This window comes from Embiotoca jacksoni, unplaced genomic scaffold (assembly GCF_022577435.1).
Source record: "Embiotoca jacksoni isolate LCO1_2020_lvr unplaced genomic scaffold, fEmbJac1.0.p SCAF_3, whole genome shotgun sequence".
Lineage (NCBI taxonomy): Eukaryota > Metazoa > Chordata > Actinopteri > Embiotocidae > Embiotoca > Embiotoca jacksoni.
Genome location: NW_027185381.1, coordinates 1726241 through 1744008, shown reverse-complemented (window position 1 = coordinate 1744008; position 17768 = coordinate 1726241). Strand labels below are relative to the sequence as shown.

Genomic DNA, 17768 nt, shown 5'->3' with positions numbered 1-17768 from the left:
CTGTACGTAAAGATTTTTTTTATAGAATGTCGAGATGGGTGAGAGATATGTGGAGGGTGTGTTTGGTTGAGGGCGGGGTCAGCGGCACGCATTCAAGACATCTGCAACTTAATCCTCAGCTATAAATACGGTCGGCTGAACGCTCGCTGCTCGCAGACACACTTCCAGTTCCTGTCTTCTCTCTCCATTGCAGGTTGCAAAGTCCACTATCACCATGTCTGACACAGAGGAAGTGTAAGTCCATTCACATTTTCTATTCGCAAATTCAACACTTTTAAGCCTTTGGTGACAAACTACCTTCAGAAAATACTGAAAACCAGACTTGGAGTTCAGATTTCTTTGTTCCTTCAAACACTGATAATGTTGCTCAAGTTTGATGAGTAGCTTTAATTCTAAGATGTTTTTTTTTGTCTTCTCTCTTGCAGTGATCAGGGTAAGTAGCACCATCTTCCTTCTTCAATCCATGAGGTCCAGATACAGTCGGGAGTTCCATGCTAAATCCCATTATAATTATTATTATCATGATTATTATAATTATTATTATTATTGAATCTTGCCTAACTGACTTTCCATCCCCTGTAGAGAGTTATTTGCACTGGAAAACATGCATATGTTTGCAGGTTTGGCTTGACTCCGCCAGATTCAAGTTGTGCAATAATTCTCTCTGTTTCAAGCAAAAACGTTGCACACAGACTGTCCTCCCTGGCATGGCTGCAGGCGCCGACCCGGACAACAGGACAGCCTCGCAGTTCTTGTGTGAAAGCAAAAGTCGAAAAGCTTTGAAATATTTAAAAAGAAAAATGACAAGGCTGCACTGTCCTGTTGGCAAAAGCGTCCTGCAGCTCTGCATGATCTGCAACAGTGCGGTCCTCCGGAGCCGACGCCCAACGGCCCTCCAGGACCGCCCTGTGTATGCTCAGCATGGATCCCCAGTGTACCCACATTTTGCTCCTGGATTGTGTGAAACATGGGTACAAAGGGGATCTTTTGATAATGTTCTTCTGCTCCTTTCTTTCTCGGATTGGACGTAAAGAGTACGATGGTAAGACACAGCCTGTTGACTCTGGATGATAAGTCTCACATCACCCATTACTAATTTGTCAGACATCCTTTTAAAAAAAAAAAAAAAGATAAAACTTGTGTTCTTACCTCCACATGTGCTTTTTTTTTTGGGCATGCTGGTTATAAGACTAACACCATGTGAGATCGATGAGACGACACCAGGTGTCAAACGTTTCGATTACGTCAGGATAGAATCTGTCTCTTTCTGTCGAGTTGCAGTGCAGGTATCTCCCGGGAAACCGACGCATTTCATCCATGACTGACCTTTTCCCTCCTGTAACCGCCTGCTGTCTCGCCCGCTTTAGCACCATCCAGCGGCGGCCCCCCCTCGTCATGTGACCTCCTCACCCCCCCCCCCCTCCCCCCCTCCAGTCACCCACCTCTCTGTCCCTGTTCTTCTGCTTCCATTAACCCTCTCACCGCCCTTCCTCTCCCCTGGTGACTCGTTGCATGCTGTGTAGCCGTAGAAGAGGAGGTAGTAGAGGAAGTAGAGGTGGCCCCTGAGGTGGCCCCTGAGCCAGAGCCAGAACCAGAACCAGAACCAGAGCCAGAACCAGTGGTAGAACCAGAACCAGAGCCAGAGCCTGAGCCTGAAGGTATGTGGCATGCAGGGGGGAAGAGGGTATTCTATCATCCTTTCCCAGGCTTCAGGTTCAGCAGGGCAGACCCAATAATTCTGACCCACACATGTCCGCTGTGTCGGCTCACACTAAACGCTGCCTTCCTTTCACCTCTAGTCAAAGTCAAAGACGGGCGTCCTTAAAATGTGCTGCATAAACAAGCTGGGATGTGAATACCTTTTATGGAAAATGTAAACATGCTGAAATTATTTGAACAAAAGCATTTAACAGTTATGACTTTTAGTTTTGAGTTGATATAAAACCGAGTTTAGCGCTGTTAGCATTCTCTTTATGAGAAGTTGAAATGATATTTCTTTTAGGGGAAATCTGTCAATTTAGCAGGAACATTTGGATCAGCTATCGTAGTGGACGCTAACAGAAGAAAATAATCTCTGTACTTGTTCACGCCAACATGTAAAGTACAGCATACAGTATAATACAGTTAATAAAGGTTTGTATTATGACAGTATCAATTCAAACCTTTCATAAAATATAAAGTTGATGTGATTTTCTATAATTAAACTGACTATCACATCTGTCAAAACGTTAGCTTCCTGGCTAATTCAACTAGAAAACATCATTTATTTTAATAAATTCAGGCCATTTTACGAGAAATAAATAAGTAAACCTTGAAAATCTACATTAGTTAATAATTAGCCTATAATTATGGTTTCTGATCATATTTTATCACTTTATTCTCCAAAATAGTTAATGATTTCTGTACAGAGACATACACATCTTATTATATTTAGAGATATTTGATCTATTTTTAATCTTTTATTAATTTTATGTTGCTAAGAGGATTTTGTCGTGTATTTATTTACAATGACAATGATCTGTCTTTCTATCTATAAGTCGAGCTAACTGTAAGATAAAATGCTTAAAGCTGTCAATCACAAACACAGTGAATGTTTTATAAAGAGATTATCTGATAAAATCTTATAAAAGATAAATCCTGGCCTTCATTTCCTCGGTCTAACCCGACTGATCCTCCGGTTCCACATCAACTCAGAGCACATGAACCCTGATGACGGTGAACGTCACATTACATTTATATCTCTGACTACTTATATAAAGAGAAAACTTTTACTGTGACGCATGGAAATAATCATCTTGATATAATAAAAAGAGAAGAATAAGATATAAATACATTTAAAAAGAGACCGTGACAGTTTATTTTGAAGTCGATCCAAACATGTAAATCTTCTCTGACCGTTTAACGTCCTTATTTTACTTTGACATTCGTGAAATGTCGGGTGGCATGTGAACACGGGGTTCAGTGTGCCGGGATCACACGCTGTTGACCTGTTTAAAGGTGAAACTGTGGCCTTGACAAACCAAAGACTTTATTTAGCCAGCTGTAAATTCCCAAATACTGTTCGACACGTTTACTTACCTCAACGGCCGTGAGGAGTTTTTGTTTTTTTTCTAATCGGCTCCCTCTTTATATTTTGTTATATTTTAGTGAGCAGACTTTTTTTTAACATGAAAAAGCACTTCATGACATTAAATGTTTAATTATACAGACTGAATTATTGAATTAGTGCTGTGGAAATCTACATGATGTTAAAATTCTTTGACGTTTGGAAATCATTTTTGAATTTACACATGCTAAGCTAAACTGCAGCACATCCACTGTCTGACTGTTTAGCCCGTTGGAAGTACAGTTCGCTGCTTCCAGCGCGCCTGCTAACACTCTTGTCTATTCTGCTTTTGTTTTTCGATGCTTGCTGCATGCAGAGGCCGTTGAAGAGGAAGGTATGTTGATTTTAAAAACAAATTCTGACCAATCTGAAATCTGTCATTCTGGTTTTGGGAGGACTTCAGTATTGAGGTCTGACATCTGCAACTCAGGGAACGCCTGCTTCCCTCCAAATTTAGTCCACCTGCCCGATTGGCCCTGACGAATAGAAACATGCAGTTTAAATGCTTTTAGGGAAAACAAAAATGTAACTGCTAGTGGAGAAGAAGGGTGAAATAATCTGAGATGCTAACACGTGTTTCACTGTGCAGCGACCCCACCGGTACACTCATCTGCATGGCATGGAGCCGCCACAATCTGGGTTAAATGAAAAGACATGAAATCGGAAACCACTTTGTCTTGCTTGTATCAGATAGTTTTGGGGTCAAGCCAAAAAAGTTAAAAAAAAAAAAATGTGACACATACTTTAGGTGTGACGTTTTGGGAAAAATTAAAATGCTGAAACACTGGTGTTATATATTGTAATATAAAACAAAAAAAATTATTAACAATTAAAATTACTGTAACTGCACTCAAAGTAAACTGTATAAATCTTTGCTCTTATTTTCCTGTTGTCCTAACCCTAATTTAAAAAGTCCTTTTAATTGATCTTATCTGTCGTATAGAGTGAAACCACTCAGATTAATGCCTGAGAGATGTGAAGTAATCAGTTGTGTTTCTAACCCGATGACGTGTACTTATCCGCTCTTCATTTCTTAACCTGCAGAGGAGAAGCCAAAGTTCAAGTAAGTTTCCTTTTCACGTAGACTTCAAATGATTTCTGTCGACATTTTCATCAGTTATTTGGCTGAAAAGACAAAAACGAAGCAGCTTTGTAATCCGTGCCGGTCCGTTAATGACCCGTCCTGTCCTGCAGGCCGAGCGCCCCAAAGATCCCCGATGGTGAAAAAGTGGACTTTGATGTAAGTCACAGTAAAGTGACAACATGGCGGGTTTCTGATGCTCTGTGGTGTTTCTCCGCCCGGCTGACTTCTGTTTCCGTTCCTCCGTCCTGCAGGACATCCAGAAGAAACGTCAGAACAAGGATCTGGTCGAGCTGCAGGGCCTGATCGATGCTCACTTTGAGCACAGGAAGAAGGAGGAGGAGGAGCTGATCGCTCTCAAGGATAGGATTGTGAGTGTTCAGCCGGAGACAGTTTCACCCACAGACTGGATATAAAAGAGTTCGTAGCTTCAGGTCTGTAAAATGGCTCTTATCCAGAAGTGTCTTCAGCTGCAATACCAGCGAGTGCCACTAGAGGTCGTCTCCAAAAAGCCTCCGGCTCCATAGACTCCCATTCAACTTCTCTCATCAAATCCAAAGTGAATAAAATGTGTCCATCAGTTATCTCGGTGTTGTTAGCTAAAGTCACTCCTTCTTCTTAGTTTTCTGGAGGTCCATCTGAAAATAATCCCTCATTCATTAGAAAAGAAGATTCAAGAAGACCTGTTTTTGGGGGCGTGTCTGTTTGATTGACAGGCCTGTGGTGCAGTCAGGTTACAGCTATCGGTGGGCGGGACGTAGTATCGTCAGGTTTCCGATCAGGTCGGTCAGACCCACCGCTGGCTCCTCCCCCAGCTCGTCCAAATATGGTCACTTCCTGCTCCAAACAGCTCCGAACTAGCAAAGATGGTGACGGACAGAATCTGAACTGGAGGATTCATAACGTTCACAAACCAACGATGACATCACTGATGGTTGATGACATCACTGATGGTTGCTGCCTGGTTGCACCACGGCTAAAAGATTGTATGAAATGATCATTTATTCAGAATTTCTTTGTCCATCTCCTTCAGCTTCAGGAAAATAAACAACCCCAAAGAGAAGCAGAAAGATTTTAAAAAGAGCAGAGGATTTATAACAAATCAAATTTCAGTCTAAATATTTGCTATTTTGTTTGTCATATTATAAAATCTGAGCTGGAAAACCAAATTACAACAAAATTAAATAATGATAAAGAAGTACAACTTGACATGAAGAAACCAACACATTTATGTTAGAAATCTGAAGGGAATTATCCTCCTTAAAGAACTCAAATACAAATAAAAGTTGTTCCTGTGAGACACGTGGTTCTTCATTTGTATCTTTGCTTTAGGAAACAGAAAGCTCAGCTCTGATTGTAAATGAAATGTAAAATGTATTTCATGTAGTTTGGAGGTCGGATGTTCGGCCTCGCTGCGTAACGTGTGGTGGAGTTGAATGTGATGGTTTTGCTTTGCGTCTGCGGCTGCAGGAGAAGCGTCGTGCTGAGAGGGCTGAGCAGCAGAGGGTCCGGGCCGAGAAGGAGAAGGAGCGCCAGGCCAGGCGGGAGGTGCGTCCTTCTGTCACATTTGATCTATTCAGCTCTTCAAACATTAAGATGTGATTTTATTCTTCTTGTCAAGGAGCCTCATAAGATGTCTGCATTTTCCTTTTTTCTGTTCTTTGGAGAGCCGGAGGCTGAATGGTGTCGTTCACACTCTCTGTGGTTTTTGTGAAACCAGGAAGAGAGGCGGATCAGGGAGGAGTCTGACATGAAGAGGAAGGCAGATGATGAGGCCAAGAAGAAGTCAGCTCTGTCCAGCATGGGATCCAACTACAGCAGCCACCTGCAGAAAGTCAGTACACACACACACACACACACACACACACACACACACACACACACACACACACACAGACAGACACACACACACACACACACACACACACACACACACACACACACACACACACACAGACAGACACACACACACACACACACACACACACACACACTCTGTGTGTAGCAGCGGTGTGCTGCCCTATCAGCTGTTAACCGGCGTCTGTGTGTGTGTGTGTGTGTGTGTGTGTGTGTGTGTGTGTGTGTGTGTGTGTGTGTGTGTGTGTGTGTGTGTGTGTGTGTCTGTCTGTGTGTGTGTGTGTGTGTGTGTGTGTGTGTGTGTGTGTGTGTGTGTGTGTTGTCTATGCTGTGAACAGGCTGACCAGAAGAGAGGAGGAAAGAAGGAGACTGAGAGAGAGAAGAAGAAGAAGATCCTGGCCGCCCGTCGCAAGCAGCTCAACATCGACCATCTGAACGAGGACAAGCTGAAGTACGACTCCATATTTCTTCCCCCACGTTGGTTCCTGGGTGCTCACGTTTTGGACTCGTCACGGTTGAAAAGAGTCTTAAAGACACAGAGTATCATACAGTTTCTAATAACTTCTCCATTATAGAACAAAACAAAAGTCATCAAAACTGAAATAACACGTTTTTATTTCTAGATCATTCATTTGGAGATTTTTTTAACTTTAATGAATTTCCAAATTATTATTATTATTATTATTATTATTATTATTATTATTATTATTGTAACTGAACTTGCAGGGAACTTTCTAAGTTTTTCAAATGTAATTTTCTGCACTTTATGTCTTGAAGTAATGATGGGCTGTCATTTCTCTTTATTTATTCTTGTCATAATATGGTTTATTACAGCGGTTGAATACTTCTGCTGAACACCACAGCTGATGGTCTCAAACACATTAAGTAGCCGAGAAATTCCACCAAATGTCTTTTTGACAAGGCTCACTTATTAACTAAAAAACATTGCAGGTGATATTTTGAGGACTCTAAAACATATTTTGTTATTTTATAGTTTTGCTGTCTTCAGTTTTGTTCTACACTGTAAAAAAATAGTACAAACAAAGACTTGAATGAGTGGATGTGTACGAGCTGTTTGACTCATTTAAAGCATCGGGTGTTTGTTTTTTGGAGAATTCTTATTTTTATTTTTTTTAACTCTTGTGTTTCCTGCAGGGACAAGATCAACGAGCTGCATGAATGGATGTCCCAGCTGGAGTCTGAGAAGTTCGACCACATGGAGAGACTTAAGAAGCAGAAGTACGAGGTGAGACTTTGTTCTTGTCGCCGTCACATCACAACAACCTTCATCACCGTTTGTGAACTTCTCAATCGAGGTTGAGTTGAGTGATGAACCAATGTTCATACCAATATTTCCATTTAAAAACCTTCTTTTAAAAACATTTAAAAATTGGTCCAGAAGTCGAGAGACGCTGTTTAAAAATACCGTCAAGTATTTTTTCTTGAGATGAGATCATTTATCCTTCGGTCTTATCCTGTTAGATTTGATTTAAAAATGTCATATTTCACTTCAGATTTTTCTTTAACGTAAATTATTTTTTGTATTCCTCAATGCATATTCTGGTTTTATTCTAATAATTAGACAAATGGGTTCATCATATTGTTTTATCACATATTTTAAATGTTTTAATGTTGAACAGTTTGTAACTTTTTCCTTTATTAGGTTTTTGAGGCCTTTTGCTGTTTTCCATTAAAAAAAATTAGCACCTACTTCGGTACAGAAGCAGCAGGTTTGATTCGGTCTCAAATAAAACTATTTATGGTTGAAGGTCATGAGAGCAATCCAAATTAAATCTACAATTATATTTATATATGAGAAAATGTAAATAACAAACTGTTAAATTACAGTTTGTGACTTCTCTTTCTATTCCCATACATTCAACTTTTGATCTGTTGTTTAGCTTAAATGCATTTTACTGCCTTTTACTTAAAAAAATGTGACAGTGGAAGTTAAATTGTTGAGAACTTCAAAGCCAAATGCAGTAAATTATCAGGTGACAGACGTCATTCAGCGTCGTTGTGGCTCTCCTCCGGAGTCGAGCCTCTCTGGGATTTGAACCCTCCGTGATCTGTTTGATCTCCTCCAGGTTACAACCCTGCGTAAGAGAGTGGAGGAGCTCAGTAAATTGTAAGTAGTAGAGCTCAGCAGCACTCCTGCCTGCAGCATGTTAGCATGAAGGGACGTCCGAGAACCGCAGCGCCACCTGCTGGCCGAGACAGGAGACGACACACCAACCGGGGAAACTGAAGGTCAAAGTTTGTTTTCAAAAAGTGACATCTGTTCACCGAAGAAATCCCCCAAAAAAGTTGTTGCTTTTATTTTTAAAAAGTAATTCTGCTTTATTTTGGAGATTTCTAAAAAATTGAGAAATTCAAACATGGGCTGCCACAAATTGTAAATTTAAATTATAAATCCTTCTCACGGTATTTCATTGAGAGGAAGCTTTTCTTCTGATAACTTGATGTAAAGTTTGTCAAAATGATAAATATAGATGTTTTCTTTACCTAAATAATATTTATATTATAATAATAATAATATGTTCTTTTTTGTTGTATTTATATTAAAAAAAAATACAACACTGTTCACTTAACCGCAATGTGTTAGTGTTTCGACCTTCAGGACAGTTTATCAGGCAAAACCCAAACAGGAAGAAATTGCGATATCAATTGTCTTCTAATTGTATTCAACCACAACAACGTGATAATATTTCACCTCCTGCTAAACAAACTGAAACCGAATGAAGGTGAAACGATGTCATTTTGGAATCAAACTCTTGAACTGCCTTCAGATTAGTAACGTAAAGTAAAGTAGGAGCTGAAGGTGGTTTTCAGTGACCGAGAGCTTCAGCGAGCGGTCGAACAGGTACGTAGGAGGTACGTAGGAGGTACGTAGGAGGTACGTAGGAGGTACGTAGGAGGTACGTAGGAGCGTGTTGGAGCTTCAGAGCCTGAGCAGGATTCGCTGTAAAATCACATGCATGGCCCTGTCTTGGTTTCCCATGATGCCTTGCAGCGTTCAGCTCTCAGCGCCCGTTGAGACGAGGATAACGGCCTCCGATGCCAAAGCTGCTGCTGGGTCGTTTCCCAGGTGCTCAGGTACAGGGAGCATTGGTTCCTTCCAGAACGGTGTCGGTGTTGTGTTCACTGACACACGGTATTCTCTGAACTTAATTTAACTCCAGCTGTTGTCTGGGTGAACGTCACAAACTCTCCCGTCAGCAGCACGTGACGTCATAAACCTTAAACAACGTTCACCATGTCACACATCTGAACCGTCAGCGCTTATGTCACCTTTGTGTTTCCATCAGTATTAAAAAGCCATAAACACCCCAAAAACTCACTCAAATAATATGTAGATCACCAGTTTTACTCATTGAAACATTAACACATGCTAATATGGTAAAAGTTCAAACAAACATTTCAGTTGTTTATCTTGAAGAAAAGTTAATGCCGCAGAAAACAAGCTAATATAGCAGTTAGCTAACGTGAGTAGATAAAACAACTAAAAACTCAGCACAGATAAACTGAAGTGTTTCCCAGAGGAAGCGAGATCTTTTTTTTTTTTAAGGAATACTTTTGTGTTTCCTCGCAATATATTTTGCATTAACAAAAAATACTCGGCATTACCTTCTGTCTTCTTATTTTAACGTTTTATGTATTTTTTCTCTCAAATATTACATTTAAATTGAGCTGTAAACCAGCCGATCCTGAAAAAGAAAACCAACAGTTACACTAGTTAATCAAATATATGATAGTTACACACATTTGTAATTTGTAAGAATTTCAAGAAAGAGCTTATTTATTTTTAGATTGAAGGCAAATGTGTTTTTGATGTATCACCCCGACAGAGAAGTTCACCAACATACATTATAATGATGACTTTTTGTACCGACCACTTTATATGATTGTGTGGGAGATGGAATCATAACAGCAGCTGTAGAAGACTTTCACAGTAAGTTTGTTGGCCTCTAATAATTCAACCTGTGCAGGTAAGTGATGCTCCAGTTCGTCGCCGAGTTTTGCGTTACGTTTTCTGTTACGTCCAAAATCTCACTGAAAATATAATGAGAAGTTATTATCACAAGAAACTTTTTTTTAAATTAAATATTAAATATATTCATTTAATTCTTCCATTCTTTCATGCTTTGCAGCTATAGTTTGTTATTATTGAAAAATATACATTTTAATCTAAAGATTTGTGACCCTGTAAACTAGCTTCCATTTCAATCAGCGAAAAATAAAGTTCAAACTTCATTTTTAACTGCTACAAGTGAACGACGTGTCTTCAGTCGCTGTATTTAACAGATTTTATCACAACTTTTCAATTATATCTTTTGGAGGGATTTTGGATGATATGCTCACTAACGAACTTATATTTTATATCTTTTATATATATCTTTAAATGGCGTTGTGCGTTCTCATTGCTCGACTACTCAGCAGTCCCTAAAAACCTCTGAAGTGTGAATTTGTGTTCAACTTTTGGTACAACCATCGATTGTCCCTCGCTCAACCAAAACTGAACAATCGTTGAGTTCTGACATGCGATATTTTTGTGTGTTTCGTATCACAGCAGCAAGAAGGGAGCCGCCGCCCGCCGCAGAAAGTAGAGCGGCTCAGCTGGCCAGCGCTCAGAAACCAAACTGCAAATGTCTCGGACACATGCCTGATGAAGCAACGCACACTTTGGCGAAGGTCGTAGCTCAGAAGAAGCCAGAAACGCTGAGGTTCACTCTGCGGTTATCCAACCGCGTCCCAACACATGCAACCAGAAGCCTTTAGCTGCTCAATAGGAATAAAAACTTGTAAACTTGCTCGCCGTCACGCCTCCTCACGTTGACTGTTTGGTTCTCAGTAATTTTGTAAATAAAGTGTGACTCCTCAAGCCATGTCTGTAGATTTGTTGTCATTCAGAAATCAATAAAGTTCAATCTTTTTAGATGTGTAACTTTAAAGTCATTTGTTCAACGCTGTTTTCTAACTGCAGAGTTGAATTGAGATTCGTGTTACGAGATGCAGACGGCGGGAAACGAACGGAGACTTTGATGTTTAACTACAATTATTTACCACAAAGTCTCAAAAAATAATTTCATTTTAGCCAAATATTATCTTATCATTATGGTATATTTTTGTTATTGAATTTATTAGGATTAAAATAGGTCCATCAGATTTTCTTGGTCTAAAAACTTAATTGCTACATGGCTGATATTTTGGCAAAAGATGTCATCATTATTATTGGAGGCAAGGTATGTTTATCTATGTAGCACAGATGCATGGAAATACCTTAAAAAAATAAGACGTTAAATAGAAATTAACATGGTTATGGTTGTAGCGTGAGTGAACAGCTCTTAGCAGCAACCCAAGTATTCCCATGTTCTCGCAGTCCCTGCAGGGTCGAAGGTCTTCACCAAGTCTGCAAAGCACATGTGAACTGGATCGTCAAACTCAAATAAACTGAACCGCCGTTATGAATCCTCCACTTCAGATTCTGTCCGGCGCCATCTTTGCTAGTTCGGAGCGGTTTGGAGCAGGAAGTGACCATATTTGGACGAGCTGGGGGAGGAGCCAGCGGTGGATCTGACCGATCTGATCGGAAACCTGACGATACTACGTCCCGCCCACCGATAGCTGTAACCTGACTGCACCACAGGCCTGTCAATCAAACAGACACGCCCCCAAAAACAGGTCTTCTTGAATCTTCTTTTCTAATGAATGAGGGATTATTTTCAGATGGACCTCCAGAAAACTAATAAGAAGGAGTGACTTCAGCTAACAACACCGAGATAACTGATGGACACATTTTATTCACTTTGGATTTGATGAGAGAAGTTGAATGGGAGTCTATGGAGCCGGAGGCTTTTTGGAGCCGACCTCTAGTGGCACTCGCTGGTATTGCAGCTGAAGGCACTTCTGTCTAGTTTTTCAGAGCTGAAAGCTACGAACACTTTTATATTAATCGATGGTATTTGCGCTGACAGTCCTTCGTCCAAGTGTGGTTATTGAAGGAGCCGCCGAGGAGGGATGGGCCTCCTGCACCGATCCTCCCCCAGAGGTCTCAACTGAGCTGGGGGAAGAAAGCATCACACTCCCCTCTGAGTGGCACCAAATTAAAAACGCCTCAATATAATAGTCCAGGACATCAGAGTTAAGTGACCGTACCCTGAAAAACTAAATATGATTTGTGAATGTAAAATTTATGGCAGAGTGGTCATAGTTGAGTTGAAATGTACACATGTCAGTCACCAGACAAATGATGGGATGGTTTAGTTTTTGTAAGAATGAGACCTTGATAGAGGAAGTGCAAAAAAACCTGCAGTTCTTCCAAGCAGTCACACGGTGGCGATGTTTATCTTGGAGAGTCAACAGGTCCATCAGCGTCAAACTGAGGTTTAGTTTGAATGGTATATATTCATTCAGAGGCTCAAGCTTTTATGGTAGTGGTGTTTTTATAAAGACTTGTGATGTTCACCATAATTACTGATTTTTATTTTTTAAATCAAGTTATATTTAATACTCAAGAATATTCATTACAATATCTAATTAAACAAAACTATGTATTTAAACATTAAATGCAAAGTATAAAAGAAAAGATGAAAATTTGAGTTTGTAATAAAGGAGTAGCTGCAGTCAAAGTTAATACTTAATAGCACTAAAGCCTATATATCATTTAATTATATTTATATAGCACCAAATCACAACACAAGTCATCTCAGGGCACTTAACATGGTGAGGTCCTTAAACCTTTACCCCTTCATGAGCGATGGCTCGATGGGAAAACTCCCTTTTAACAGGAATAAACCTTCAACAGAAAAAGGCTGGGAGGCTGACGACCATCTACCTCGATATGTTGAGGGGAGAGGGGAGAGAAAAGAGCAGCAGAGAGAAGCAATGAATAACTTTGGGTAGGCTGGTGGGGCCAAATACTTTACATTTAAATCCTTTTTAGGGTTCTTATGTGAAAAATACTAAATGTTTTCTTGTTGCTTTTCCCCAAAAAATATACCGTCATTAGACTGGGGGAAAAAATGGTATCAAAAACGAATACATTCAAAAAGCAGTCATGTTTTTTTTTTTTTTTTTTTTATAAATAAGCAGATTCATTTATTCGTCATTAGACTGTCAATCAGTTTTCAAATGTATAAATATAAAGTTTAACATTTTTCACAACAAACAAAAGCATGAAGACATAAACATTAAATACATAATTAATACTTTCAGTGGAAACAAATCAGCTCTTATTTACATAATATGTACAGAAACAGAAAAATGGTCCTCCGCTGCAGTGAGTGAAATAAAACACTTTTTTTTATTTGACTTCAAAACTGATGGGGAGGAAAAATCCCCACAATTCCTCCATGAATAATTTATGATGTGTCTGAAATTGTATTTTAAGTTTTACTGGAGGAAATTTTGCTTTATTAATTAGTAATATATATTTTTTTTTTTTTTCAAAAATGTCAGTTTCACTGTAGGGTTGTTGTTTTTTTCCTGAGGAAGTTCAACAGCTGGGGCCTTCAGGACTTCAGATCGAGTAAAGTGGAGGAATGTTAATGGGTGTTTTTTTGGCCTCCGTCAATCATCAAATAGACTTTAAACAGAGAGGAAGAAAAAAATCCATCTGAATTACTCGGTCTTAAAATATTTTCATAACTTAAAATAAAATACAAATGTAGCAAAAATAACTGAACCGGTTTCAATTGATCAGTAAACCTGTAATAAAACTACAGTTTCCACCGTTGAAGTAGTTTGATCTTATTTTAACAGAAGAAGGAATCTGGAGGGTCGGCTATGGAAGCACCATCCTGCTGGGAAAGTAAATCATTGTTCTATTTTGTAAAAAATAAAATGCTGTGCTTTATGACTTTGGCTACTTCCTTTTTATTTTTGTATTTCAGTTTCCCCCTTTTATGAATTTCCCTGTATGGGATCAATAAAATGTCTCTGAAAAAAGTTCAAAATCAGATTTTAAATATTCAGTTTGAAAAAGATTTTTTTTTTTTTAAACTGACGAACTGATATTGAGGATTCTATTTTTTCCTCCCTTTTCCTACAATTATGTATTAAGACAAAATTTACAAATATTTAAAAAAATTCTTGAACTTTTCCTCAGTCTTCATCACTGCATGCAGTTTTGCTCAGTAACTATAAAGCCTATGAAATATTATCCACAGTTGAACTCTGTCAGATGCGATTTAAAACTACAAAATAAACTTAAGCTCAATTAAGAGTTGTTGGTTTTTCAGCAGGAAAGGGCTTCCATATTCTCATAAAAAGGGAATAAATACAGGTGTGGAACGGAAACTCCTTCGTACATACATTTTGAAGTTGATGCAGACCGGTTGTGAAGCCTCAGTTCAAACTAAATAAAAAGTGAAGGTGATCGCTGTCAGTGTGAGCGGACGTTGTGACAGAATGTGAAAGTCCCCGGAGAAGATCTGTGTGAGGGTCTATAGCACTTGGTAGATCAGGTTGGGGTCCTGGCTGGCGGTGGGGGAGGGGACCAGGACGGGCCCCAGGACGGGCCCCAGGACGGGCCCCAGGGCGGGCCCCAGGGCGGGCCCCGTCTCAGTGCCCGGGGCCGGCGGCGGGGACCGGGGGCTGTCAGCGGCCGGCAGCAGGCTGCTGGTGTCGGTGGAGATCCGTTCCACGATGCTGGACAGACAGTCCAGACTGGACACCACCGAGCTCCGGTCGCTCTTCAGACCACCTGGAAGGACAGAAAATCACACCGTAAATAAAATGCTTTCATACAAACATTTATTACCTTTTATTCTGGACTTTTGTTTTTTATATTTGGGAGAAAAGTGTTAAAAAAAAAAATTGTATTATGGAAACACACAAATATCTGAGAAAAACAACAACACATCTGAAAATGTTGTATATCCTCACTTTGTGTTTGCTGTCAATTTAATGTGAAGTAAATTATTCCTGAAGATGAAGTTGTTTCATTGTCTTCAACCTTGTAGTCAGTAAAAAAAAAAATTGTTTCACATCTGTTCAAAAGTAGACACTAAAACTTTGAGTTCATGTCTGAATTCAACTAAAGACACGTGTCCCCTGATATTTTTAATACAATTAGATTCTTTACTTGTTTTAATGCTGTTTTATGCTACATATCATTTGACTACCACTATTTATTACTGCTGTTTTATTGTTTTTGTTTTTCTATGATATTTTTCTTAGTCCTGATACATAAACCACTTTATTCATTTCTAGCCATGAAATATCAAAGTACTTTCTTACCGTTTTGAGTCTCTGAGAAATAAGAGCTGCTGTTATAACTTCCTCTTCTGGTTGACTGGCAGGTCGGGCCGTTAAAATCAGTCTAGAAAGAAAAGAGAGGGACTGATTTAGAAAAGAGGTTTTAACACAAGGAGCAGTGACATTATTTCTAAACTCGGTCAGAGAAAATGTGGCCTCAATGCAGCACACGGCACCCCAAAAAAAAAGACAATTCTTATTTTAAATAAATGAATAATAGACTACTGATGTAGACTATTATTATAGTTTTATAATTAGCCTGTATTATTGTTCATGTTTTATTGCTTGAATCTCAAAAATAATTAGTCTATATAAAATCAGTATCCTGTTTAATAATCACGAAATTAGATGGTTTCAATTTGGGCAACATTAAAAACATAAAACATTTTAAAACACGTTTCCTTTAAACTACTTTTTATTGGAGTATTACAAATTCGATCTGACGAAATAAAGGCCAAATATAAAATGCTGATAATTGAAAGTTCCCCCGAAAATAAATACATGTTAATCTTCACTGGTGAGATCAAATGAAGGAAAACTGAAGGAATTTTTTTTTTTTTAATCAAAAACTGAAACGACATTTTTACTGTTACATGCAGTGGAGGCACACGGGACTAGAAGAAGAACATCTGCTGGATCAAAACTATACTCTATATATTCTACTGACAGTAAATACAAATCTAATGCTATGAACTAAAATGACGCGTGGAAAAAGTGAAATCTAACTTTAGTCTAAATTCAAATGATCCCAAACCAAGAAACAACAATTCAACAAAATCGAATGAATTATAACCTAATAAAGGATAAATAAGAGCAAACCTGCCCTGCGTACAGACGCATTAAAGAAAGTGACAGTGAAGTGCTGCAGCCTCGCCTCCACTGACCACCTCTCCTCCCTCCCTCCCTCCCTCACACCTGTCGGTCCGTGAACTCACCATGCCGTCGGAGCAGTTGGAGCGCGGGCTGGACGCATCCGAGTCCCCGCTGTAGTGCTCCAGCACCGGGTAGTAGCCGTCGTCCTGCCCGCCGCGCAGCAGCGCCTGCAGGGACTCGATGTAGCTGATGGCGTTGCGCAGGATCTCCACTTTGGGCAGCCGCTGGTTGGGGTTGGCCGACGTGCAGCGCTTCAGGGTCTCGAAGGCGTCGTTGACCTTGCTGAGCCGCCGGCGCTCCCGCATCGTGGCCGCCTTCCGCCGGTCCGCGTTGGTGGTCTTCCGCTTGCAGGCCTTGCAGGCCCAGAGCAGGCAGCGGCCGGCCTGGTGGTGCCCGCTGGGGGCGCGGACGTGTTCGTCGTCCCCCACCTCCACGGGCCGGTGGAGGTGCAGGAGGGAGGAGGAGGAGGAGGAGGACGAAGGGGAGGAAGAGGCCGAAGAGGAGGAGTCATCCGGCTTCAGCAGGCCCACATGGACCAGCCGCGGGTCCAGGTCCTCGAAGAAGTGCATGTCGCTGGTGTTGAAGCACGGGTCGTCATAGAAATCATCAGCAGCGGGGATGGGGAAAGAGATATCCGACAACTCCATGTTTCAGTCCCAAATACACCACAGAAGAAGAGAAATCCAGTGAAGCAGATCCTTCAACCAGAAAGAAACTGTTTTCTTTCTTTTTGAAGTAAATAAAGAAGTGGGGGACAGATGAGGGAGACGTGAAGCAGGGAGTGTTTTCAGGGGAATGTAGAGTCCTGTCAATGTGTTCTGTCCTCTCAGCTGTTGACCTGGATCATCTTATACCTGAGACATCAGCAGAGGGCGGGGTCACCGTGATGGGGTCCACCGAGGTCTGACCAATCAGCGGGCAGCAGGAGGGGTTTACAGCTTCACGGTAATTAGTGTACAATTACCTCTAACAGAGCAATAACAGCGGGGTAATATACTGCTACACAGCGGGACCGCACACATGTGGGACAAGAAAAACATATTTTAGCTTATTTTTTTCATCTTTTGATGTTGGTCCATTTCCTTTTATTTTTAATTCTTTTTTTTAATTTTTGCTTTATGTTAAGTGTCTTAAGTATGTGTTCAGCCTTTCCCCCAAATGTTGGGACAGTTTGAAGAATATTAAAAACAAAAGTAAGCTGGATTTTTATAAATAGGCCTCTGGAATGAATGAAAAAATAAACAAAAGTAAAAAAAAATGAATCATCTAATATGAATCAATATGGCTAAAAACAACTTGGAATATGTAAACAGGACAGTAAAAAAAAAAATCTAAAACTAATTTGAGGCCTAATAAATATAAAAATGTATTGTAAAGATAAATCTAAGAAGAAGAATTTTAGAAGGAAAAAAAAAAATCTATTTTAAAATAAAGCACAGATAAATTTGAAATAAAACATTTTCGTTATTTTTATTATAAAACGCATCTTCTTCGAGAGCAAAATGTTCTAGTAATGGAAGTTTTATTGAGCACCAAGTAGATTATAGTAAATATAAATATATATTAAATACTGTTGATTATCTTTAGAAGGAA

The 17768-nt window shown here is 39.8% G+C and overlaps 2 protein-coding genes across 2 annotated transcripts; one reads left to right on the top strand and one right to left on the bottom strand.

Annotated features, from left to right (window-relative positions):
• The first annotated feature begins 906 nt into the window (after positions 1–906).
• LOC138206722 (troponin T, fast skeletal muscle isoforms-like) lies at positions 907–10926 on the top strand. Its single transcript, XM_069163653.1, has 10 exons — positions 907–1042; positions 4151–4169; positions 4301–4346; positions 4442–4558; positions 5658–5735; positions 5908–6021; positions 6383–6495; positions 7200–7290; positions 8132–8172; positions 10615–10926. Exons 1-10 carry the CDS (start codon positions 913–915, stop codon positions 10649–10651), a joined length of 786 nt encoding a protein of 261 aa, XP_069019754.1. The 5' UTR covers positions 907–912; the 3' UTR covers positions 10652–10926.
• Positions 10927–12707: 1781 nt separating this feature from the next.
• Positions 12708–17011, bottom strand: myod1 (myogenic differentiation 1). The gene is made up of 3 exons (XM_069163655.1): positions 16238–17011; positions 15285–15366; positions 12708–14748 (listed from the first exon to the last, which is right to left on the bottom strand). Exons 1-3 carry the CDS (start codon positions 16820–16822, stop codon positions 14489–14491), a joined length of 927 nt encoding a protein of 308 aa, XP_069019756.1. The 5' UTR covers positions 16823–17011; the 3' UTR covers positions 12708–14488.
• Positions 17012–17768: the final 757 nt, after the last annotated feature.

Bases quoted from the DNA above. Each gene is read 5' to 3' on its own strand.
- LOC138206722 (XM_069163653.1), top strand. From the start codon at position 913: ATGCTCAGCATGGATCCCCAGTGTACCCACATTTTGCTCCTGGATTGT. The intron at 5,736-5,907 runs GTGCGTCCTTCT...TTGTGAAACCAG, and splicing joins AGCGCCAGGCCAGGCGGGAG to GAAGAGAGGCGGATCAGGGA. The intron at 6,496-7,199 runs GTACGACTCCAT...TGTTTCCTGCAG, and splicing joins CTGAACGAGGACAAGCTGAA to GGACAAGATCAACGAGCTGC.
- myod1 (XM_069163655.1), bottom strand. From the start codon at position 16,822: ATGGAGTTGTCGGATATCTCTTTCCCCATCCCCGCTGCTGATGATTTC. The intron at 15,367-16,237 runs GTGAGTTCACGG...TTTTCTTTCTAG, and splicing joins CCAACTGCTCCGACGGCATG to ACTGATTTTAACGGCCCGAC. The intron at 14,749-15,284 runs GTAAGAAAGTAC...CTGTCCTTCCAG, and splicing joins TTTCTCAGAGACTCAAAACG to GTGGTCTGAAGAGCGACCGG.